Source organism: Maniola hyperantus, chromosome 12 (assembly GCF_902806685.2).
Source record: "Maniola hyperantus chromosome 12, iAphHyp1.2, whole genome shotgun sequence".
NCBI lineage: Eukaryota > Metazoa > Arthropoda > Insecta > Lepidoptera > Nymphalidae > Maniola > Maniola hyperantus.
In genome coordinates, this window is record NC_048547.1 from 1643869 (window position 1) to 1670077 (window position 26209).

At 40.9% G+C, this 26209-nt stretch overlaps 4 protein-coding genes and 1 pseudogene across 5 annotated transcripts in view; 2 read left to right on the top strand and 3 right to left on the bottom strand.

Moving 5' to 3' along the window:
* LOC117986859 (inner nuclear membrane protein Man1-like) lies at positions 1-5526 on the top strand. The gene is made up of 2 exons (XM_034973782.2): positions 1-102; positions 206-5526. Exon 2 carries the CDS (start codon positions 214-216, stop codon positions 2533-2535), a length of 2322 nt encoding a protein of 773 aa, XP_034829673.1. The 5' UTR covers positions 1-102; positions 206-213; the 3' UTR covers positions 2536-5526.
* A 580-nt stretch (positions 5527-6106) lies between these two features.
* BckdhB (Branched chain keto acid dehydrogenase E1 subunit beta) lies at positions 6107-12954 on the bottom strand. Its single transcript, XM_034973875.2, has 8 exons — positions 12560-12954; positions 10060-10196; positions 9599-9742; positions 9238-9393; positions 8468-8639; positions 7896-8041; positions 6997-7083; positions 6107-6294 (listed from the first exon to the last, which is right to left on the bottom strand). Exons 1-8 carry the CDS (start codon positions 12678-12680, stop codon positions 6154-6156), a joined length of 1104 nt encoding a protein of 367 aa, XP_034829766.1. The 5' UTR covers positions 12681-12954; the 3' UTR covers positions 6107-6153.
* Positions 10855-11594, bottom strand: LOC117986915 (RNA polymerase II transcriptional coactivator-like). Its single transcript, XM_034973876.2, has 2 exons — positions 11445-11594; positions 10855-11187 (listed from the first exon to the last, which is right to left on the bottom strand). The coding sequence occupies exons 1-2, from the start codon at positions 11499-11501 to the stop codon at positions 10930-10932; spliced, it is 315 nt and encodes a 104-aa protein (XP_034829767.1). The 5' UTR covers positions 11502-11594; the 3' UTR covers positions 10855-10929.
* Positions 12955-18983: 6029 nt separating the features above from the next.
* Positions 18984-23350, bottom strand: LOC138403125 (uncharacterized protein DDB_G0274171-like; annotated as a pseudogene).
* Positions 23122-26209, top strand: part of LOC117986819 (terminal nucleotidyltransferase 5C) — a 264214-nt gene continuing 261126 nt past the window's right edge. For both annotated transcript variants that reach the window (XR_011237381.1, XM_034973731.2), the window contains exon 1: positions 23122-23357. The gene's annotated coding sequence lies outside the window, so the exon portion shown is untranslated. The remainder of the gene's footprint in view (positions 23358-26209) is intronic.

Here is a 26209-nt window from a genome sequence, read left to right on the forward strand (position 1 = left end):
TGTGGTTAACGAAAAATAGCGCGTGCGAGATGACGCGCCGGTGAATTTTGTATTTTAGTAATTGACGTAATTTATTATTTGTGTGCACATTTCATAGAAAAGGTAAATACTTGGAGTAAATCAAATCACTAATTACATTTAAACTTATATTTTTGGTTTCAAATCAAGTGGACGTAGAGTTAAAAACAGTTTGTGTGCTTTGCAGATTTCACAATGGCCGATCAAGTTGATTCAATGTCAGACGCGGAGCTCCGTACAAAACTAGCCGAGCATGGATTCCCCGTGATGCCTATAACGGCGTCGACGAGAAAATTGCTCGTGAAAAAGTTGAAAATGGTGCTCGACAACAAGAGCAAGCCTCGTAATAGCGTCGACGGCAAGGTCGAGAGTAGACGGTCTCTCGCGCGGTATTCTAGCGGCGAGGAATCTGACATAGATACCAACAGTGCGAAGGATAAACGAGGCCGCCGCGCCACCACCGGCGCGGCGATGCTGCCCCCGGTGACTAAAACACGACGAACACCAGTAAAGAAGGACTCTTCAATAAAACTTGATACCGACAAAGGTTCAGAGTCTGACGAGGAGAAGTCGCCCGTCCGTACTCGCGAGGAAGTAGAAACGGTCACCACCCGCCGCGTCACGCGCACGTACGCCAACGATCAGGACGACTACGAAACTGGCTCGGACAGCGACGTAGACGCCGATAAAAAGACCTCCAGCCCTTTCAGAAGCAATTCTAGATCAAGCGATTACATATCCAGCACATTACCAACCCACGAGCCTTCAACTAGTCCTCCCAAACCGTCAATTTTCTCTCGGCCCTCCGTATCTCGAACTTCTAACTTTGGATCCAGTTTGTCGTCTTCCGATCAGCTTAACTCCATTAGGTCACGCCTCGGCCTCACCTCCTCCATGGCAGACAGCCCCTCGGGTGGCAACTATACCTCCAATTACTCATCAAACTACACCACCAATACATATCGGCCCTCCACATCCACTATTGATGAAGTTGAATCTCCTTATTTAAGCAATTTCACTCGACGCTTGTCTTCTCTTAAACCGGAGCCTTCCAAACCGACTGCATACCTCGACCGAGACACTAACAACGGCAGCACATTTACCCCTCGGAGGACCTACATCACTGGTGTCGCCAGATCCGACATGGTTGACTACAAGTCCAGCAATGACAAGAAATTCTTGAAAAATAACATGGTTTCTCTCGCTTTAGTCGGTCTCGTTGCACTTTTTTTTTTTTGTGTTTTTTTTATGTACATAGTTAAGAAAAATGATATCACTTCAGTCGTGGACGACCAGAACAGTGTCATACCGATATGTCAAGCTCACATACCAGGGAATAGACCGGGCATCAACTGTGTATCCAAGGGTCAAGTCAGCTATGCGAAAGATCTGTTCAAAGTTATTCATCCAGAACTCACTTCCCGGGCAGTGAACTACAAATGTGGCAAGCCCGGTGCTATGCCGTACTTGACTGAGAGGGAAATAATAGACATGGCCAGTGCTCGGGCGGAGGCTATAGATGTCAGTCAGTGCAGAACGGATCTGAACAATTTGCAAATCTTGTTGGTTCACAACCCCCAGTGGGGTGTCAATGTTGTTCAACTCAAAAACTTGTACACTAAAGATGTGGAATACTCCCCTCTCACCTCCACTGACATAGTTGTCCAACAACGCAACAAAGGCACCGTCGCTTTAGCTCTCGCCGATCCCTCCACGCCCATCTCTTGTTTGTTTGTCAACACCCTATACTCCGCCGGGTCGACGTTCGTTATTGTTGGCATATTAGCTGTCCTAGCACTAGGTCTGCAAAGGGCTTACAAGGTGTACATGAGTTATAAGAAAAGGAAGAATGAAGAAATTTACTCTATGGTGGAGCAAATCATTGATGTGATTTCCCAGGAGACCGAGGACAGCGGCGAGCCGTACATATCCGTGGACCACGTGAGGGATACGTTGATATCTCCTCCGAATAGGGAAAAGTTGGCTTCCACCTGGGATGCTGCGGTTAAGTTTATTCAGAAAAATGAGAGTAGAGTGAGGATGGAGGTGCAGTCGGTGGATGGTGAGGACTGTAAGGTGTGGCGCTGGATAGCGAGCAGCAGCCCCAAACGTAGCACCTCTTGGCAGGGGCAGGCGTTTGAAACACAAGAGGGCTCCGTCAATAACCTCACAGTATCACCGACACCTTGCTTGAAGATCCGACACATGTTTGAAAAGAATGATTCTAATCCAAATTTAAGGACGATAATCCAAGATGTTATTCTGGAGAAGTGTGAGCACTGCAACATCCTCCACATTGATGTAGAGAGAACATCCTGCTGTGTGTATGTGAAATGTGCGAGTCCCACCGACGCTGGCATAGTCTACAAGAGCTTGCATGGCTGGTGGTACGAAGGCCGCCTCATCACAGTCAAATACCTCCGTCTAGAGCGATACATGCAAAGGTTTCCATACTCCCCATCTTCTGGACAGTACTTGAAACCATCCCGGGCACAACAACGGTCCTTTGACGAATAAACTTAACAAATGAGTGTTAAATAAGAACTTTCAGAAGCATTTTTGATACTGATTCTCTTAATATGTGGTATATTTATTGCGATTATTATATTGTTGCGTACAAAATTCGTTAGCCTATAGTCTGTGACTAGTTAAACTAAATGTGTTCGTAATTTCTTACTGTTAAAATGAAAAATTGTTTTCTTATTTTATAAAATAGAGTATGCATAAGAAAGTTTATTTAGAGCCCATGCACAAGACGACATGACGCGCAGCTGAAGTAAGACGCGAATTGCAAATGCTGCGCCTAAAATTAGACGTAATAAATGTTTGGGATGTCGTCATGTGCAAAGGCCACGTTGAGGTCTTTGGAAAATGCTCATTGTTAAAACTAAAAGTCAATGTTTCCTAAGTTTGTTATTGTAATAGACACAGATATAGGACATTTGATATAAATTATTTGCATAACACAAGTCCCTTGGGTCTTTGTTTGTGTTGCAAACTAGCTTAGAATAGACATTTATCTCAATGCAAGCAAACTGTTTGAGTAGTGTAATACCGGCTTCCCACGGTGCGTGATTCTGCGGATTATCACGCACGACCGGACGGACATCCAGGCACCGCGCACAACGCTCTTCGGTGTGGGGTCTTGAGATTTGATGCCATTTTGAAGTTACCCACTCGCACTATCGGACGCACCGTTGTCCGCAACGGACGTGTCTGCCCCACCATGGACGATACCCTTCCTTTGGTGCATAGGTAGGCTGGTCCGCGTCCATCCACAATATCACGCACCGTGGGAAGCAAGTATTATGTTCTCTCGCTGATTGTACTAGACTAGAGTAAAAATAAAATATGACTTGTAAATATTTGACATCACAAACAGAAATAGAAACTTCATTTTCTATCTTTAGTTTTAGATTCTTAAACAATTACTTAGCATTAGTTTTAGGCTGAGATCATTCTTTGACTTTGCTCAGACCTTAAGGCTGAAACTATAGAGCGCACTTTGACTTTGCTCAGACTTAAGATTGAGTTAAAACGAGACAGACTTATGCGAGAAATATAGCTCTGTCTCGTTTTAACTCTGTCTTAAGTTTAAGCTTAGTCAGAGCAAGTCAGAGTGTGCTCTATAGATCTCAGCCTATGAGTTAAAATGAAACCTTATGATTTAAATGTCAATTTGGTTTTAACTCTGAAGATAACACTTGCGCACTTCTCCATACAAACGTATTACGCCGATTATTTACTATATTATTAATTGTTCTAAACTAATCCAGATATCAATTTATCTCTCTATTATCGTTGACTGACAATCAATATAATTAATAATTATTTTGAAAGTTATGACCCTTGAAACGTTATATTAACGTTAACGTCTATTATAGGTCAAATTTTGAGGCAACTTCATGCGTAAATAAACCATATTATAAAACTACAAAGGCCAACTTTATTTAATAATAATTTTAAATGTACCTACCTATTTAGTTTGTTTATTAAATATGTACCTACTAAATGTATTAATTTTTTTTTAATATTAAGTATTGAATACTTAGTTATCAAAATAGTAACGTATTGCCAACGTTGATTTGACATTAAAAGTTACAACGTCAATGCTCGCTGCCTGCTCGTAAATATAGATTATAACGAAAAGAGCCCTTGAATGAAGTAAAGACAGAGCAAAGTCAAAGCATACTCTCAGCTTAAGAGAAGTTTATTCGGCGCGCTTCAAACAAACCTAGTTTGACTTTCATGTAAAAGTTAACCAACAAAACTCTGTGAAATTTTGTAAACATTTTCTAGAAACTAATGTATGTGTTTGTGGTTTGCTAGATTTCTTAGTTTCAAAGCTACACAGGCTCAAGGATTTGTACATACTAATCTTTAAATCCGTGTCACTTTAAAACTAGATGTTTTAATCTGACAAATTACAGTCATAGATATTAGTTTCTAAAACATGTCTACAAAATTTGCATTGACTAATGTCAAATTCATTTGAATATTTTAACCAACCAACGAATTTGAATATTAGAGAACCAAACTACGTTTGTATGGGTGTACTGGGGAGTGCGCTGGGGAAACTTCTCTTGTGAAGAGCTTCAACTTAATAATTCTAATGTAATGTCAAACTTGTACTTAAATTCGAATTTTTTTTGTTGCTTTGATTGTATTTTTAGTACTTCTTATTATTTTAGTTAATCTTTAAACGTAAAATGAAATGAATATAATATATTAATCAATAGTATATTATGTTACATAATTTTAATTAAGCGAAAAATTTTGTTGCTGGTAAGTACAAGTTTGATAGGACCTACTATAGTGAAGGTTTTATTAATAAAATGCATACCTAGTAGTAGGTTTTCACTTTTTTGGAACACAGCTATTCAAGTATTAGCTAAGCAGAATTTTAGTCATTTTTAACCCTTCCCCTAGTCTCAGTAAAAATAATCAAAGCTCTTTTCAAATATGTATAATAATTAATTTGTTACCATTTTCAATTCTGTCAATGTGCTCGCAAGCGATGTATCAAAGTGCCCCGTGTCGTCGTTGGGGCAGAATGATACAAACCCCTTTTTTACTTAAAATGTAATATTTTTTCTCTCTCTATTTGACCAGTTTGTTTTATTGTAAAAGTACCTATAATATTTGCTACGCGTAGATTAAAAGAAAAAAATATATTTAGGTAATAATATTTTATACTTAAAGTGAAATGTCGTTATGAATTTTATTTTTCTGCATCAATCTACCCCACTTCCCCCTAATACTTGAATGGCCCCATATGCCTTAAAATTATTATTATTGTTTCAATTTCAAGTAGGTACTTAGGTTAAGTTTCGAGCCGGTTTTCACTTTTCGTTTTGTATACAAAATGGCACAATTTAATTCATAGCTGTGTGTTTATTTTTTCTTGACATTTATTTTAGGTAATCCTTACTACTAACTTTGATTTAATTTTCTAGAATTATTTTTTTATGGATTGATGTTCACTTTCAATAAATAATTTAGATAAAACACATTGTTTTATTCCCATTCCAATCCTCCTTCAAATAGTTGCATGTATGTATATCACAGGTCACATTTCACAATATTACATCTAAATTACTGTTATGTATTCTGAGGGTGAAACCCATATAGAGCGCTTTCTGACTTTGCTCAGACTTAAGATTGAATTAAAACGAGACAGATTTATGTGAGAGATATAGCTGTCTCTTTTTAACTGTCTTAAGTCTAAGCTAAGTCAGAGTGCACTCTATAGATCTCACCCTGAGTGAGAACAGATATTCGTGTTTCCAACTGCTCATATTCTTTTTAAGGACTGCGTATACGAGGCACTTGTCCGCGGAGGACAAAAATGGGTCACTTGGGTCTTCCAAACTACGTAAAATCCACATCCTTTGTTAGTTTTAAGAGTAATAACCATTTTCAATTATCGATTGAACTAAAAAAAAAGCACGTCAAATGATTGTTACGTCACATGCCGGTATTTCATAGAATCTCGCATGCTAAGCGCGCGTTTTGAAGTTTGATAAACCGTATTGCGTTCAGTTTATCACCTGCTGGTAAGGTTATATGGGCAGAGAAATGAACGAAGTAAAAGCTAATATTGTAAATATTTTATTGTATTATGAATAAGTATTATTAGTATTTGAGGAGTTGCGCAAGCGCCTCGTAGCAGCGCCACTTGTCCGGCAAGTAGAAGGGCTCGAACACGTGCGGGAAAGGCGCGTCCCAGCCCGCCACCCGGGATATAGGGGCCTCTAGGTGCAGGAAACATTCCTCCTGGAACATCAAATGGAAGAATATTATTAACTAGATGATGCCCGTAGAAAATCCCGTGGGAACTCTTTGATTTTCCGCGATAAAGAGTAGCCCATGTCCTTCCCCGGGATGCAAGCTATCTCTGTACCAAATTTCATCAAAATCGGTTGAACGGATGGGCCGTGAAAAGCTAACAGACAGACAGACACACTTTCGCATTTATAATATTAGTACCTATGGATATGCAAAAAACTCCATACATAAGAATCCGAGATTTCGGCTTCGTAGAGCTCTGTGACTCATACCTGTGTGACGTTTTGTCGGTCTCAACAACAAAGACAACGCTCTACGAAATCGCTATCTCTTTCTAAAGGTCGATGTACAATACTTCCTGCCGGGTACTGTACTTTGACTTCGCTTAGACTTAAATAGTTCAAATTATATCAATTTATGTCAGTGATAACGCTATCTATCTCGTTTTAACAGTGTCTCAGGTCTGAGCAAAGTCAAAGTTCACTCTGTATATCTCATCCTTATAGGCTGAGATTTATAGAGCGCACTTTGACTTTGCTCAGACTTAAGATATAGCTGTCTCGTTTTAACTCTGTCTTAAGTCTATTCTAGGTCTTCTGGTCTAGGTATTCTACCAAAATTTGAATCAATTTTGACGAAAAACAAGAAATATCAAGGCTAGAATAATTTTTAATTAAGAGTCGTACAAACCTGTACAGTGGCAGCCAGTTCAGCGCCAAACCCTGACGTGAGAGGTGCCTCGTGCGCTATCAGACAACGCCCGGTTTTCTTCACCGACTGGGAAAATAATTAATTATCACCATCCAAATATATAAAAGAAAAAGCTGACTGACTGACTCTGATCTATCAACGCACAGCTCAAACTACTGGTTACTACTATGGTTCAGTTAGGCTCCTAAGTGAACCATAGTAGTTGAACCTAAGTGAAACTGTTTACTAGCGTGTGACGTCACACGTGTCATGTGACCAGCGTCATTACAGAATGTCGTTTTTGGCGCGGTCTTCAAAACTTGAACTTTATCATTGACTAGCTTATGCTCGCGACTTCGTCCGCGTGGACTACACAAAATTCAAACCCCTATTTTACCCCCTTAGGGGTGGAATTTTCAAAAATCCTTTCTTAGCGGATGCCTACATCATAATAGCTATCTGCATGCCAAATTTCAGCCCGATCCGTCCAGTAGTTTGAGTTGTGCGTTGATAGATCAGTCACTCAGTCAGTCACCTTTTCCTTTTATATATTTAGATTTGAATTCTTGTCACACAGAGTGGACAGTGAATAAATGTAAACAGCGAATCAACCAATCAAAGGGCAGAATTTGTTGACGATCACGATAACGATGAATACGTTATTCTTACACAATCGGGGGGCAGATCACAACTAAATACGTAAACCGTATACGCATCCCCTTCTTACAAAGGACAGAGACAATTTGACAGTTTTTAATTTAATTTAGAGCTCCTCGTGACTTTAGCTGCCAGTCACACTCACTCATGTTCCGTCCTTTTTTAGCAAAGTTAAAAAGAAAGAGATGCAGATACTCTAGTTTAGAGAAAAACAAGAGAATCGACGCCAGTGTCACACTCACATTGCACACAGTCTCCTCGTCCCAGGGCAGGATGGACATGAGGTCGATGACGTCACACTTGACGCCCAGCTGCCGCTCCGCCGTGGCGGCCACCTCGAGCAGCACGTGGACCTGCGTCCCCCACGCCACCAGCGTCGCCGCGTCCCCTGCGACCGACCAATGGACCACCGGTGTGTTGAAATGTTACACCCCTTTCACACGGCGTGGCGTCCAGTTTTTTGCAGGATCCCGTTTGATGGCGAATGTGTTTGTATGCTAGCGTTCACACGAGCATCCCGCATGCGGGATGCCCGCTAGCATATAAACACATTCGCCATCAAACGGGATCCGGCAAAAAACTGGACGCCGTGTGAAAGGGCTGTTACATTTATCATGATTGGGTATTTGACTACATCAAAAATATTTTTTTTTAAAGAATGTTAAATTACTAATTCCCCTTTCCTCTCCAACTAAGCGTCAAGCTTGTGCTAGGAGTAGGTACGACAATAGTGCAACGGGCGGGGTTTGAACCGTCGACCTTTCGGTTTTCAGTCCACTCCTTTACCCGTTGAGCTATTGAGGCTTGCACATACCTTCCCTCAAAACCTGCGCCTTCCCAAGGGGCAGGGTGTAGCTGTCAATAGGGACGTCTTCACTGGCAGATCGGTACAGGATCTTGGGCTCGAAGAATATGCAGGGGTCTCTGTCTTGTATGCACGACAGCAGCAGACCCTTCGCTGTTATTGGACCTCTGGGGACCACCACCTAGAAGAGGTAAAGATTTTTTTTGTTTTTTTTTTTAATAAGAATATTAGCCATGTTAAATAACTACTATTCCCCTTTCCTCTCCAACTAAGCTTCAAGCTTGTGCTAGGAGTAGGTACGACAAAAGTGCAACGGGTGGGGTTGAAATCGTCGTTCGGTTTTCAGTCCACTCCTTTACCGGTTGAGCTATTGAGGCTATATGAATGCATCTGCCCTATTTAGATTTAACAAAGAAAAGAAACTTTGAATTGAATATCATATTGATGTCATTTTTATAATTGTGTATTTGACTACATCAAAAATAAATTTTTTCTCATTGATTATTATATAGAGGGTACCTACTCCTACCTATAGGGTACTTACTTTCTGTTGACTTTGGCAGGTAGGTCTTATAGCACAAGTAAAGAGAAAAATCCGAAAATCTCAATGAACGTGGATTTGTGGTTATACCACAAAAAAGGCAACCACAAAAAAGGCAATAAATTTTTTATTAATGCATTTCATTTTAGATTTGAAATGGATGTCTCTTTCGCAATTAGGGACGTAATTAATCTCAAGAGTGACACCAGTTACCGTATGATTTTTTTCTAAAGTATACCTTGAGTCCAGCAGCGTGTGCGAAGAAGGCCTCCGGGCTCTGCGAGTGGTACAGGCCCCCGTGGCCCACGGCCCCGCTCGGCGCGCGCACCGTGAGGCCTCCGCATGAGAACTGGCCCCCGGATCGGTATCGAACCTTGGCCGCTTCGTTTACTAGCTGGAACAATGAGAAGCGAGACTATTAGTTTAGGCAATTGTATCTACTAGAAATTGTGGCTAATTCTTTTGAACACAATTTCTAAACTAAACCTAAATGACAGGTCTAAATGTATCTATCCTAGTATTGTGAAACAATACTTCATGTGAAGAAGGATATTTAGTTTACAGGGTGTCTGCTTTGCCGTGTTACCCCTGGTACAAACCTGGTCAAACGCTGGGAAGATGTAGTCAGCAAACTGTATCTCCGCTATTGCCGTGGCGCCCGCGGTCGCTAGTCCGATGCCAAAGCCTGCGATACCCTGCTCGCATAGGGGAGTGTTGAACACGCGCTCTTTGCCGTATTTTTCCTGAAAAAAAAAACATAATGACAATTTTAATGGGAAGCTAAATACAACAAAAAATTGTTTACAAGAAAAAATTAAATGTAAAAAAAAATTAAAAATTAAGTGGTACACGTATTTAATATCTGATAATCCTTTCTTCTTTCATTATAAAGAGAACCTACATCATCATCATCATCATCATGCTCAACCCATTGGTGGCTCACTACAGAGCACGGGTCTCCTCTCAGAGAACGTACATGCAAAATCTCAATTTTCTAGTCTCAGCTATAGGTACATTGACATGTTTCTCCTTTAATATGTCTGGGAATACTGTATAATACCTGTAACCCTAGAGCACACCTGAAGACCCCTCCGAAGCCCACATCTTCACCGAACAGCACAGCACTGGAGTCAGTCTTGAGGGTGATGTCCATAGCGTTGTTGATTGCCTGCATCATGTTCATTTTGGCCTTCTCTCCTGCAAGTTTATATTCAAACTAGAGGATACCCGCGACTTCATCTGCGTGATTTTAAAAAATCTCTCTGATTTTCCAGGTTAAAAAGTTGCCTATGTCAATTTTCAGGATGCAAGCTATATACAAATCAGTTAAACGGATGGGCCTTGAAGGATCCTGTGGGCACGCTTTAATTTTCTGGGATAAAAAGTAACCTACGCCAGTCCCTGGGATGTAAGCTAGGTCTGTACTAAACACCAAAATCGATTGAACGGATGGGACGTGAAAGGCTAGCAGACAGACAGACACACTTTCACATTTATAATATTAGTATGGATGTGGCTGATTCTGTTGTACCGTTGTACACAATCTGTAACCTAACACTGGGATAGAACAACAGAGATAGCTTGCATCCTGGGGAGGGACATAGGCTACTTTTTATGCTGGAAAATCAAATAGTTCCCACAGGATTTTTGAAAACCTCAATCCACACGGACAAAGTCATGAGCATCATCTAGTTATGAATAATGCTTACAAACTAAGAATAGGAAAGGAATATAGCTGCTAACTGTACCTTGAAAATATAGTTATTGTATCAAAAATATACAGATAAGAAGTCACAATACGGCGAGAATTCAATCCTATTACTAGTCTGGATGTATTATAAATAAGTACAATCATTTTGAAAATAATAAACAGTTAATGATGAAATGTTTTTATACATATTTTTAACAGAAACATATGTACTTATATTAGTTAACAGCGTGAACTAATAACTTCATTAATTTCATCTCCTAATGATAAAAGCTTCCTCCACATTTCTGGTGTCAGACCGATTCCTTTCTTGCCTGGTAACAAATCGCCATTCTTCTCATAGAATTCTCTTATATCTATGTACACTTTTCCCTTAAATTCTCGAATCTTGACTAATTTCTTGCCTTCAAGAACCCATGTTGGTTCTTTGTCGTTGGTCCTTGAGCCCGCCTTGGCTTTCTTTTCGGGAGGTTCGTTACGCTAATGATACAAATAGATGAAATTGTTTAATGCATTGTTGCGAAATCTAGCATTAATTTAAACAAAGTAACTACCAGCAGGTAGTACGCGACAGGTCCAGGTATGAGGCGAGGGGACGCCCCGCACGTCACCCGCGCTCGCCCGCACCGGGTTAGCGCGGGTGCCGGTGTGCGAGGCGTTCTCTTCCAGCAGATTATGATAAAAGAGCAGATTACCTCTCGCGAACTACACATAACCTATCTGCATTATGAACTTACATCAACAGGACCTTCATCGCTATCGCTGCTACTACTTTCCTTTTTATTTTTTGGCATTGTTAATGTTACTGTTATACTTTACTTAAATAAAGTTAATTAATAATCCAAAAGTTTAGACTAGAATATTCTCTCATTTCTCAATTTTCAACTTTCATTTTTTGACATTTGGCTAGTTTGTAACTTTGTAGGAAAAAGCGGGAAATTTTAAAAAGAAGCACAGACCACGAATAAAGAACGTGAAAGACCATACCATAGACAGTCGAATACTATAAATCAATGCAGTGATGACGCGCGACAGGTAACTTTAGAAACGTGTCAAACATTGGGAATTATGGTTCAACGATTTTTAATGGCGCAGACTGTAGAGTGTAGATAAAAATAATATGATAATGCTGTTTCTCAATAATCTACGATTTAATGTATAGGCCTCAGTGACCTGTCAATTTCCTTCTTTACTGTGGGAAAATCTGTTGTTATTTGTGAATTGTGAACCACTGTGCGTTGCATAAGACCTTCAAAACATTGTTCTGAATGCGCTGAAGTTTGATTATGCATTGTATATATAAGAAACTTGACTTCTAAAATATATCAACAATTAAATCCATAAGTACTAATTTTATAAATGCAAAAGTGTGTCTGTCTGTCTGCTAGCCTTTCACAGCTCATCCGTTCTACCGATTTTGACGAAATTTGGTACAGAGATACCTCGCATACTGGGGAACAGTAGACAGGCTACTTATTATCCCAGAAAACTAGAGTTCCCACTGGATTACAAAAAACCTAAATCCATGCGTACGAAGTCGCGGGCATCCTGTAGTAATTAAATACTTAACACTACTTTTATACAGCTTGGGTGAGTAATTTCAGGACAACATTATAATACAGTGAGGAGAGAGCTGAGAATGTTAGGCATTTCTCTGAAGGATTAGTTCTAAAATATGGAAATCCCCAGGAGAAAAGTAGGTACCTGAAGAATACTAAAGTGAAGACTACATAATATGTAGTGTGGCACATTTCGGGACGAAGTACTGACGATATATATGACCAATTTATTTCAATCACTTTCATAACCTCTTACATACATAGAAACTATAAAATGTGTATTAAAAGAATACCTTCCACCGGCGCTTCATTGTCGGGGTGATAAATAAAGTGCGACGACAGTCTTTTAGTGCAATTATTCACATTTTTCACGAAGTTTCCGAGTACTGTAACCTTTTTCACTAATGTCGTCATGGCTAAGTTATTCCCACTGAACGCGGGCGAGAAGAATAAATTAAATAATAGTAACCCGCCTTATCTGCAATTGTAATTAGTGAACTTGATAAACACTGATAAAGCATGACGAACGAAGTGTTTTTGACGACAGATTGTTTGTTGTTGTTGTAGTGTATACTGTAGGTATTCACTTATCGAAATAAGAGTTCTTCTTATGTAATTTATTAGCCTATATGAGTTATTTTTTATGCAACTTTGGCCACCTAGGTTATCTAAGTAATTTATTTGAGTTGTTTCATGGAAAATCTTGTAAAATATGTACAGGAACAGGCGAATGAAATCAACGAAATCACTGAAATCAACAACACAAAAACAATTAACAAAGTCTAATGTCAACTTAGTGTCATTGTCAATTTGACAGTGACATCAATTCAGTGCTGCCAACCACAATCACCAAGATTTTAAAATCCCCTAAAATCCATAAGGCTGATCCATAGAGATAGTAGGTAGGTATCTATTTAAAATCGCACGTCGAGATAGCCATGTAGGTACATTTTAAGTAGGTACCTTACAGATAGTCGTAACCATAGATTAATATGTATACTGGAAAGTTAAAATACTAAATTATTTGTTCATGACCAACCCAACCTCCGGCCCACCAGTTTGGCGAGTTAGAAATGTAAGACCTCTGTAAAATTAATAAGAATAAAAAAAATTAAAAAAAAAATTAACACATTTTAAGTAACCACAGTTTTCGGATTTTTCCCCTTACGTGTGCTATAAGACCTACCTAGTACCTACCTGCCAAATTTTATGACTCTAGGTAAACGGGAAGTACCTACCCTGTAGGTTTCTTGACAGACAGACAACAAAGTGATCCTATCAGGGTTCCTTTTTAGGGTTCCGTACCTCAAAAGGAATTAGTAGATCTTATAGCTGACATTTGGGGAAAAATCTGAAAACCGTGAATTTAGGGTTAGATCACACAAAAAATAATTAATTGTGGTCATGAACTAATAATTAGTATTTTCAACTTTCGAAGTGAGTGACTATATCAAGTGGGGTATCATAATATGAAAGGTCTTCACCTGTAGGTACATTCTATAACAGATTTTTTTTTATTTTTATGCATCATAGTTTTTGAATTATCGTGCAAAATGTTGAAAAAATACGACTGTAGTACGGAACCCTCATTGCGCGAGCCTGACTCGCACTTGGCCGGTTTTTTTTCTTTTGAGGTACGAAACCTTAAAAAGAGGCGGTTCTGACATCAGTAATTATTGCTCCGGCCATACAGTTCACCATATCACGAATTATATTTTGCTGAATCCAAGCCGAACCGTATAAGGTGAATAACATAATAAACAATAACAAGAATAACATAATATGATACACTATGCAGGTACAACGCAGGTGGTGGCGAGAAGTCATCGGCCGTGCGTCGTGACTGAAAGTAAAAGTGGGCCTACCTGCCTCATGCCCGCCGCCATCCGCATAATGTTACACAGTACACACTACACGCAATTATGTCTATCGCAGACCACCGATTATAGTCATTCCGACAAAGGATGTAAACACAAAACTGCGATGCAACGTCGCATTGTAGAAATATGATGACGATCGTTGAAGGAATGATTCACCTGAACCTTGGAAGGAAGATGCCTTACCGCACGAAATCGCATCGCAGCCCTTCCCATTGCAGACTACTTAACTAACTGCAGACAGACTAAGTCATCAAAAATAGGACTTGCAACTTGTACTTTAACGCAGGCGTCTTGCTGGTGATATCAGACGGTACATTTTTTGTTCATTTGATGGTCAAAATTAGGTCTCTATTTTTACCGATATACTTCAGCGGTTTCAGAATATCGTACCTACTGATAGCAATCTCTGGAGCACCATGGTTTACACGGAATGATGAAATCCACAGAATACAAATACTTACGAATGCCAACAATCAAAGAGGAAGTGAACAAGTATTCCAAAAAGTACAAGCTTAGACTGGAAAAACACTCGCACAAGAATTACTTGTAAACGCCAATACAAAACGCCTTTACATACTGACACATACTAGAATTGGATGAGAGATGAACATACTCAACAATTTACAACACAACAGGAGAGGATATTTACTGGAATACCCCCTAAATTCTACAAATTTTACACACTTAGAGCGTTTGTACCCTCATCCGTGATTTTACGGATCCGTGAAAAATATACGAATCGAATGTATATTTATATTTGCCCTTACCCAAAATTTGATTATGGCTAGAAAGCCGATGGCATACATATAAGAAAAAAGAATTGTAGGTACTTACTTCTTCGTTTCGAAAATGGTACAACGGGGCTAGATTTGAACCCACGATTCACTCCATCCCTATACCGTTGAGCTATTATGCCTCCAGCCGTGTCAAAAGACGCATAAAACTCGGCGGAGACTCGGCGGGCGGTTATTTGCATATTGGGTTATCATGCCGCCCCCAAGGCGTAGACAAGCTTTTTCAATAAACACGGCTCCATGGGAATATTCTGGTATTTCAGATCTGTTGCTATGATCTAGGTATCTTATTGTCTAGCTGAATTTCTGAAAATTATTTTAGGAGTCTACGAGAAGCAGTGATAGCCTAGGTATCCGGGGTTCGATCCTGGGCACGTATCTCTTACTTTTCGGAGCTATATGCGTTTTAAGCAATTAAAATAAGCTCGATGTACAATATTTCCTGCCGGGTACTGTAACTCCGAAAAGTCAGAGGTGCCTGGCCGATACCGAGCCCTGGCACAGGAGTAGATATCCATATTCCATATCTATGCCGGTCCGCAATTTTTCATATATGTTTAAAATGAAGCTGAAGTGGCAATGGGCAGGGCACATAGTTCGTAAAACCGATAGAGTTGAGGTCTCAAGGTGTTTGAATGTCAACCTCGCACCGGAAGACGCAGCGTTGGAAGGACGGACGACATCAGACAAGTCAAATGTCGCAGCACCGTGGCGTGTGGACTGTGGAAGTCCCTACAAGAGACCTATGTCCAGCTGTGGACGTCTATCGATTGACGATGATGGTTATTTAAAATTATTTACCTATATTATGTTTATCAAGATTCAAGATACAGTTTGCTAAGAAACGAACCGCTAATTCGCTGATCAGAGAAATCATTGAGACAGAAAATGATTAAAGAGTGTTATTTAATCGCGCTTTGAGCATTAGACTTCAACGAGTAATCTAAGATGGCTGCGCGCTGCGGTTTTGTAATTATTAAACGCTCTGTAAAATGCGCGCTATGTTTTATTTTACAAAGCTTTAATTTTACTAGACTAGACTCTAGAGGTCGTTTCCTAAATAACAAATACAGAGCGTAACGATACCAATAATTAATCTATGAAATGCACTTAAGAGCCTGTCTCACTACTTCCATTTGAAATAAGGGTTCTGATATCTACAGTAGCCGGCAAGAAATATCGTAACTAGGTACATCGACTTAGAATGAGTCTTCGGCTTTGTGTCTGTCACTCATACCCTATGTAACGTTTTGTCGGTCTCAACGCCAGAGACGCCGCTCTACGAAACCGCTATCTCTTTCTAAAAGTCGATGTACAACTACTACGTACTGTAATGTTTAGTATTTCTCCTATAAGAATTTGTGAATTTTCCCCCAAAATTCTACAATGGTGTTAAATGGCACTAACTGCTAACAGTGTTTTATCGGCAGCTAAATAGGCAGCGTAAAGGACAAAGATAACAATACAAGATAACAATGCAAAATTGGAAATTGGAATTTCACTACTGAATTGTTACCTACAAGTTTTTCATGCCAAGGCGAAAAACAGAAAACGTTTTTGACTTTTATTTCATCACTAGTTGATGCCCGCGACGTCCTTTATTTGATATGTTTCTTCTATTCTTTTTAAATTTATTATTTACCAGCTGATGCCTGCGACTTTATCCGCGTGGAAGTAGGTGTTTTAAAAATCCCGTCGGTACTCTTTGATTTCCCGGGATAAAAAGTAGCCTATGTCACTCTCCAGGTCTTTAACCATACCCATGCAAAATCACGTTGATCCGTTGCTCTGTTGCGACGTGATTGAAGGACAAACCAGCAAACCAACAAACTAACACACTTTCAGATTTATAATATGGGTAGTCATCATTATCTAAATATTTAAAAGGAAAAGGTGACGGACTGACTGACTGACTGATCTATCAACGTACAGCTCAAATTACTGGGCGGATCGGGCTGAAATTTGGCATGCAGATAGCTATTAATGACGTAGACATCCGCTAAGATAGGATTTTTGAAAATTCAACCCCTAAAAGGGTAAAACAGGGGTTTGAAATTTGTGTAGTCCACGCGGACCAACTCGCGGGAGTAAGCTAGTAGGGTGTATTGCGCGACGGAAATCGCGAGAAAAAACTAGTTCATCATAAACAGATTCATCGATCTCGCCAGTCCTTCAAGCTCGGATACACAGACAATATAGATGGGACGAGTTTTTATTATAACGAAGCTGAATATTCATGAGGCGACGGTTTAGTCGAACGCCTAATGCGCAACGCACACCGGCGCGCGGCGTGAGTAACGCCCATCTTGATACATCATCATCATCATGATCAACCCATCACCGGCTCACTACAGAGCACGGGTCTTCTCTCAGAGTGAGAGGGGTTTTGACCATATATATTATACCACCAATCCGCACATGGCCAGCGTGGTAGACACCACGCTGGCCATGTGCGAATTGGTAGACTTCACACACCTTTGAGAACATTATGGAGAACTCTCAGGCATGCATTTTTCCTCGCGATGTTTTCCTTCACAAGCAAGTGATATTTAATTAATTAAAACGCACATAACTCCGAAAAGTTAAAGGTGCGTGCCCGGGATCGAACCCCCGACCTTCGATTAGAAGGCGGACGTCCTAACCACTAAGCTATCATAGCTTCTTGATACAGTTCTTGCAATTCACGAAGGCGAGTGGACTTTACTTGTGGTTACGTCAGATACGCGGGCATTGCGTTAGTGTGCGTGCATGTCCGACCAATCAGTCGCGAGCAGTCATTCAGTGTACCTTACATATACCGATAGGTACAACTTACAAGCATGAGCCACTCGCCTTCGTGAATTGCAAGAACTGTACAGCTCAAACTAAGCTTTAGCTAGGTACTTACTTTGTCATAGTTCTTAATACGTTTTCTTCGTTCCTGAAAAAGGTGTGTTTTGAGTTGAAACAGTTTTTTTTTTAAAGAATATTAGCCAAGTTAATTGCTGACTAATTCACTAAACTAAAACTACACTACTACTAAACCCTTCCCCCTCCAATTAAGCGTAAAGCTTGTGCTAGGAGTAGGTACGACAATAGTGCAACGGGTGGGATTTGAACCAGCGACCTTTCAGTACATGGAAGTTCTTTGGCCGCATGACGCATCTTGTCAAATCAAAAGCGCCACCGCGACATCAAAGTTCGCCGTGTGGGATTTAGGTACACCCGCAGGAGAATTTGGCATCTACCTACTCATATTTTTCATTAAAATTTTCTTTGCTACCCAACTTGCGTTTATTTAAATCTAAATAGATACATATACCTAATAAAAGGAAAAGCTGACTGATCTATCAACGCACAGCTCAAACTACTGGATAGTTCGGACTGAAATTTAGCATGCATCCGCTAAGAAGAGAGACCCCTTAGGGGGTAAAATAGGGGTTGTCCACGCGGATAAAGTCGTGGGCATGTTATTTATATTCGTATTTCATAACAATAACAATAAGAATAAAATAGTTATCTACTTTAAAAATAAAGTATTTTTATGTAGTAGTAGTAGTAAAGTAGTTTATTTAACTAACACAGTATAAAGTAATTAAATAAAAGCTAAATAACAAGTGCGCCTGCGGGTGTACCGACACTATCTCAGCCAACAGACTATACCTACTTGCTAGCCTAGTAACTCTAGCTGCCTACAAAATTATTAGATAATACGCAGCATCGATCGCGCGTTGGCGTTCTGTGTATCTATATGTTATGTGTGTAAAAAAAAAAACTTACAATCTACGTCAGTCACCAGGCCCGACACAAACACCCCGATGAGAAAATATTATGGGACAGCTAAATATTAACCATAATTCTGGTAGGAGGCGTCGCGACGCGTCAATTCCCAGTACATACGTATAGTCTATGATTACCACGTTACCACAGACCTGGTGGCAAGAGATGATGCAGCCTAAGATGGAACGGGCTTGCCGAGAAGATGCCTATTCACTCTTGACTTGAAGGTACCCGTAAGTATTATAATTTGAGGGGAAATTCATGATGGAAGGGCGCTCCAAATCCTAACGGTTCGATATAGAAATGAGGAGGGAAATCGCTTCGTACGAATCTGTGGAATTTCGACTACTTACGGGTGCAGACTTTGGCGATGCCTTGCGGTACAATAGTAGAAAGGTGAAGGAATTGACCGCACCGCTCCGCAACGCACCGCAGCGCAGCGTACCGCAGTGCAGTTTAGCGCACCGCACCGCACTGCACCGCAGCGCACCGCACCGCAGTGCACCACACCGCACCGCACTGCAGCGCAACGCAACGCACCGCAGTGCACCGCAGCACACTGCAGCGCAGCGCACCGCACCGCAGTGCACCACACCGCACCGCAGTGCACCACACCGCACCGCACCGCATTGCAGCTCAACGCACCGCACCGGAGTGCACCGCAGCACACCGCAGCGCAGCGCACCGCACTGCATCGCAGCGCACCGCAGTGCACCACACCGCACCGCACCGCAGCGCACCGCACCGCAGTGCACCACACCGCACCGCACTGCAGCGCAACGCACCGCACCGCATCGCAGCGCACCGCAGTGCACCACACCGCACCGCACTGCAGCGCAACGCACCGCAGTGCACCGCAGCACACTGCAGCGCAGCGCACCGCACCGCATCGCACCGCACCTCATCGCAGCGCACCGCACCGCAGCGCACCGCACCGCAGTGCACCACACCGCACCGCATTGCAGCGCAACGCACCGCACCGCAGTGCACCGCAGCACACTGCAGCGCAGCGTACCGCACCACATCGCAGCGCAGCGCACCGCACCGCATCGCAGCGCACCGCACCGCACCGCAGTGCACCACACCGCACCGCACTGCAGCGCAACGCACCGCACCGCAGTGCACCGCAGCACACTGCAGCGCAGCGCACCGCACCGCATCGCAGCGCACCGCAACGGATCGCCCTGCACTTAAATCCCTGTCAAGGTAAAAAATGCCCAAAACCGTAGCTAAACTAGCTAATATTAGTAATTTCGCCCTATAATAGTAAGAAATCTCTAAAAATGGAAACGCTGAAAGAAAGCTTGGATCCTCAGTCCTCAGCCTCGCTCCGGGAAGTCCTCGGCAACCTGGGCGGTCTGCCAGGCTTCTGGAGCGAGCTTGGATAGCTGGAGTGCGGATGGTGGTGGGGCGCTGCACACATAAAATATATAACAGACGAAACCGTCTAACTGCAGAAACCTGCCCAGAATGAATAATAATGACGTCTTTAGTGGAAAGTTATATTATTTCTAGTACCTAGTTTTAGATTTATTTCAAGTCTAGCACCGTTATCTTATTATAATTACTGCACTACAAGGTTGTCTGCCGATATTACTTCTTCGCAAACATTTTTAGCAACTATTCTTACCGGTTAACCTAGTTTGGGGGTCGAGGGTAATTTTAAGCAAAATTGTATTTAACCTTTTTGGAACATATAAAGATTTATATTTATTATTATTCATCATCATCATCAACCAATAGACGTCCACTGCTGGACATAGGTCTCTTGTAGGGACTTCCACACGCCACGGTCTTGCGGCTCCCTGCGACTCGTCTGATGCCGTCCGTCCACCTAGTGGGGGGTTATTATTGTTACCTATTATTTATTTATTCTTCTTCGTCGTAGCACTCTTGGCAGTGTTCGTGGTCATCAGGAGGCAACGTCTTTGAGGCAGATGTTATACGTCTCACGAGCATTCGCCACTTCTCCCTGCTGGCCGACAGCCTGGTACACTCGTTCAAAGGACCGCCCATAGCAGACTTAATTTGGTCGGTCCATCGCATGGGTGACCTTCCTCGCCCCCTGGTGCCCTCCACCTTGCCCTGCACGACAAGAGGCTCGATGGAGTCACTCTCACGCCGGGATTATAGAAGTGGCTTAACTGGCTTTAGGTATAATACCGCTGCGCCAGAGAGGTCGTCGAAATTTCGACATTTCAAAGGATTCTAACAACACCGTAAAACTGTGTTCTAACGATACCCCATACCTACATCCAAATCTGTTCAGGCATTTAGAAGTTACGGTGGAATAAAGGAACTCACATACATACATTACATAGTTATATCATTTATATTACGCTTTAGTTTATAACTTAAAACGTATTAAAAAATCGTAGAAAAGTCGGAGAAGCGCGTTTGCGATGCGATTTGTCAGGCGCTTTAAACTTTCTGGAGTTAGGTTTTTCACTCGTAGGTATCATGATTTCACAAGGAGCGCCTTTTACGCATTTCAGCGAAAAGGTACTTGTTTACCTTTCGATTCAGTTAAGCAAAAATAGATTACTTATAGGTATACCTACATACTTACATGAACCCAGAAAACATTTTGCTTCTTTTTTTGGGCATTCGAGAAAAAAATATTAGACAACAGCAACACCCAAAAATATGGAACGAATTTTAATTATTATCGTTACTGAATATTCATGAAGCGACCCTGTTAGACGCCCTAAATTGTGTGTACCATCTCCTAATACCTACCTCCTCTTTGTTAACTGACTTCCAAAAAGGAGGTGGTTCTCAATTCAGGCCGGTTTTTTTTCGACTTTTTTTTAATGTATGTACTTACATCGATTTTTCCAGGTTACTGGACCGATTTGCAAATTTTTTTTAATTAGCAGAGGATGTTAATGTGGTGGTCCCATTTAAATTTCTGGATTCAACTCCTCAATACTGATGCTGCAAGGTACTGAACTCCTAAGCCGTGCGGATTCGGGAATTTCTGATGCTGAATTGATATTTTAGGTGTCAAGCAACGGCTTCATGATTACACTCCAAGTCCGCACTCCTCAAACCTGATGATGCATGGTACAGCATTCCTACCATAGAGATTCACGAACTGTTCCTGGTGATAACATTGTAAATGTCGAGCATAGACTCTATTATTGAGTTCTAAGTCACAACTCTTCAATCCTGATGCTGGAAGGTACTGAACTCCTAAGCCGTGTGGATTTAGAAAGACTTGCACTAAAAAGCTAGAAAAAAAATATATTAAAAAAACTGACTTCCAAAACCACTAGGTACAAAGTAAAAAATAACTTTTGTTTCTACACGTGTAGGTACTAGGTATGTATGTATGAAGTCGGGTTAGCATAATAACAGAAACTAGAAATCAAAGCGTAAAGCTAGTGGTTTTGGAAGTCGGTTTTTTAAATATATTTTTTTATCTGGAATCGACCTGCTGATCATTCGAGATTCTTCTAAGAATCGATCGCATTGAATGTGATCAACAATTGATAGATATTATTAAAGTAATATTTATGACGATTCAATAGAACTTGTAAACTGTAATTGCACTCGAATGAAGTATGTAAGTACAATTTCAATTTGATTTTATCTTCAAGTGGAATGATAGCAGGAATTTTTATACAATCGTTTGGTATAATTACCTGATTCTACAGAATCGCTGCAATTATCATCATGTATTAAGCATGTAGGTAAATAACTGCAAGGTACTGAACTCCTAAGCCAAACAGCCCGATTCGTCTAGTGTTTTGAGCTGTGCGTTGCTTGATAGGTATCAGTCATTCAGTCAGTCAGTTAGCTTTTCCTTTTTTATAAGAGTTAGGATCCGAAGTTCAATGGTGCAAATAATATTGCACCATCCGCAGTTTCTGAATCACTATAGTTTAGGAATGCTGTACATCATCAGGGTTGAGGAGTTGGGACTCCATTTCAAAAGGTAATCGTTGGGACTCATTTGCGACTGCATCTAGAGTAAATACGTTTCTTGGACTGCTAGCATGCGTTAATGGGTCATTCCGAACTATTTTCTAGATCTGGTTATCCTATGGATCTCCTCATTTGTGATTTGGTCACGCAGAGAAACATCAAGTACCTATAGCTCTTTTCATCACCCGTTGAGTGACTCCGACTATAAAGCATCAAAAATGACTGTGCTAGTTAAGCAACGTCACTTGAAGTCGCTAATTGGCACTCTCGCTGCACGTAGCCAATTTCGAATCTCAAAAACGGGCAAAAGCTATCCTCAGAACCGCACCCGAATCGTGACATCGATTAGATGCTCGGTAGGTATAATCTAGTAATACGGTTACGAAACTATAAAATATTGTGGAGTTAAGTTACGTAGGTAAGTTGCGAATTGCGATTGTCCACTCGCCTACGTAGTACGTCGGGCACTCGGTGCTTGCGGCGCCAGCGGGAGTCGAGGCACCGGCACACGAGAGGACAGTGCCGCGCCGACCGCCGCGCGGAACGAACGCCCTTCGCGACGCACTGGTCTCCGCACCTGTGCACCTGTGTGTGTTTACTTCATACCTCCGAACACGTAAACAAACGAACCCGTCGCGAGAAGTGCTGCAAAGTGAGTTCGGAGACACGTAGAGGTACCAGTAACCAGGCCCTCGGACGCTGCGGCGAGCGACAGTTGCATTCTGCAGGTGCCTAGTTCTTTATTAATTGAAAAGTGATTGTAATGTGGTCACGGCCGCGGCTCACATGTCCGGCCCAGTTTTCACGATCGTTGCCTCCGTCTAAGAATTCCACTGGTTGCTTTGTTTGGACTTGGAACTGATACAACCGCCGGCAAATCGACAAGAGACATTTTAGCTGCTGTCCCGTACCTACCTACACTTGTTGATTCAATTTCGTTTGTTGCTTAAAATGCGTTCCTAAGCTTTAGCAACAAATAAAACCCAATATCACTGTCAAATTTCCATTACAAGTTACATGCCAAGAAACCGATCAGAGGTATGATGGGTTTAATGAAACTGCCTGGGTTTAATGAAATGAGCTAACTTGGAAAGAGTATTCTTTCCAAGTTAGCCCACTTCCATTTTAGATTGCATCGTGACTTAATCACCAGGTGAGATCGCAGGCAAGGGCTAACTTGTAGCGGAATAAATAAACTACAAGTTACAACTCAGCCTAAAATTACTAATTGCAATTTGCAACTCCACCGTCACAGTTGGCAGTAAATTGTGCAATTAGTAAGCAGTTTTCGTCAATTGTTTCATTGTTATTAGGAAATGCTGATAATTGGAAAGTTGCAAACATCGCTGAATTTCAAATTGCCTATGAACTACTTAAACAATTTTTTTTGCTACGTCTGCTTACTTTCAGCGTATTCTAATAGCATTAATATTGAAGGTACTTTGATCATTTGTTTGAAAGTGTCCGTATCGAATTTTGCGCATGAAATCTTTTGAAATTAGCGGAGAATAAACAATGACTTTTAAGTTGAAGATAAAGTACTAGAGAATAGAATTTAACAAGACATTTAACGATAGCGTTCCAGAGAAATCCCAAGCTTTTCAAAGAATTCTAGCGCGAAGCCGAGAAAAAGAAAACGCAAAAATTAGATACCTACGTGAGATTGTGGCATGTTGCAATTCCTTGGAATACACTCTCTCTGGCCATTCTTTAGCAAAGTTTAGCATATTAACTCTGGGTAGTCAATTACTATTGGAACCTTATTGACATATAAATTAGTTGGACGTGACATCATTTATCTTAACTATGTTAGCGAGAAAACTCGCAATATTGGATTCTACATCTCTATATATCCTGATTCATGTGCGTATAAGTACTACATATTATACGTTTTCTATGATGTAGGTATCTACTGTTTCTATTTGATTTTAGTTATTACTAGCTTATGCTCGCGACTTCGTCCGCGTGGACTACACAAATTTCAAACCCCTATTTAATATTGTCAATGGCTGAATATTATTTTTCTTTATCCGAAGACTTATCTCTCTATCTCTGTCCTGTATTTCTCATTGCTGAGGGTCTTGACCTCTTTCTTTTAGCAGCGTGACTTTTTTCTTTTAGTGGCAGGGATCTTCTTGAAGTAATAATGCGGTGAAAGGATCTATATTCTTGCCAAAACTGCGCGTTTTAGGAGTAATCATAAGAATAGCAAATTTCAGTTTTTGGTGTTTTTGGTGATGAAATGCCTCAGTAACATTTGATTGCCTTGCATTTTAGCAATATGCCTATTCTAGATTTTTGGCGATCCTAATTTTTTCTTCTTTCATATTTGCTGTATCATTAAAGTCATCTTCCACCTCGGGGCGGTCTTTCTCTTACTTCTTTTCGGATGTTAAGTTTCTGTTCTGTAATTAAGCAAATTTATTTCAAATCGCTCAGCAGTTATCTCAATAATTACTCTAGATTTAATCGAGATCATTAAAACTGCGCTGCTTCGACCTTGATGTGAATAAATATTTGACTTTCATTAGTTGAAGTATTGAGTAATAATTAATTATTATTATCTAACGATGAGATAAAAATTTTGCGTAATAGGTATCCGAGGAGCATTTCATGATGAGATTTAGGTTTTGCATAACATCCTGTGTAATTAGATTGTAACTGTTTGTGGTTGATTTGTGTGAAGAAGTATTCCAATTTAACGACTTTATTGCCAAATCTTTTTAAGTGCTGTGGCCTTTTAAATAGAAGGGCCAGGGTTTGATTACCAGCAGGAACAATTAGGAGTTTTCAATTTCTAAATGGTTTTAGGTCTGGTCAGTTGGGAAATGAATTTATTTCAAGTAGGACAACTTGTGCCACTTACATGTCAAGATTCTCTTTGGTCTTTTTGGAAAACGGATTCCACTGAGACGAGCTGGCAATAAACTAAGCAGTGACTTTTTTAAACAGCACAATGTAGACCTTACTGGTAATGTCTGTCTCTCTGGTGGAAGGCTTTGGCCGTGGGTAGTTACCACCCTACCAGCAAAGCCATGCCTCTTCCAGGCTAGCCCGCTTCCATCTTAGACTGCATAATCATTTAACACCAGGTGAGATTGCAGTCAAGAGCTAACTTGTATCTGGAAAAAAAACATGCTGCCAACCGTTTAGCATTTCGACACGATGCCGTACTCCGTGTAAACAGTTAAGTAAACCTACTATAAGTTTTTGTGTTTCATTAAAATTTCATACCTCTTCCAAGTTACGCTACATCGTCACTTACTGGTGAGATTGCAAGGAAGGGCTTGAACCTGACCGTAAATAGTCAGTCATTAGTTAGGACTATATATTCGCGGCGCTTGCGTTTGAAACTCTGGGCCCATGGTCATCGGACACGAAAGCTTTTATAAGCGTCGTGTCCCAAAAGCTGATCCACGCGTCTGGTGACCCAAGAGCTGGTGCTTATTTCGCTCAACGGTTAAGCCTTGAAATTCAGCGAGGTAATAGCGCCAGTGTATTGGGCACACTGCCTATAAATGTCAATTTGGATGGCGTATATTTTTTGTAAATATAAAATTTTTAGTGATAAGTTTTGTCT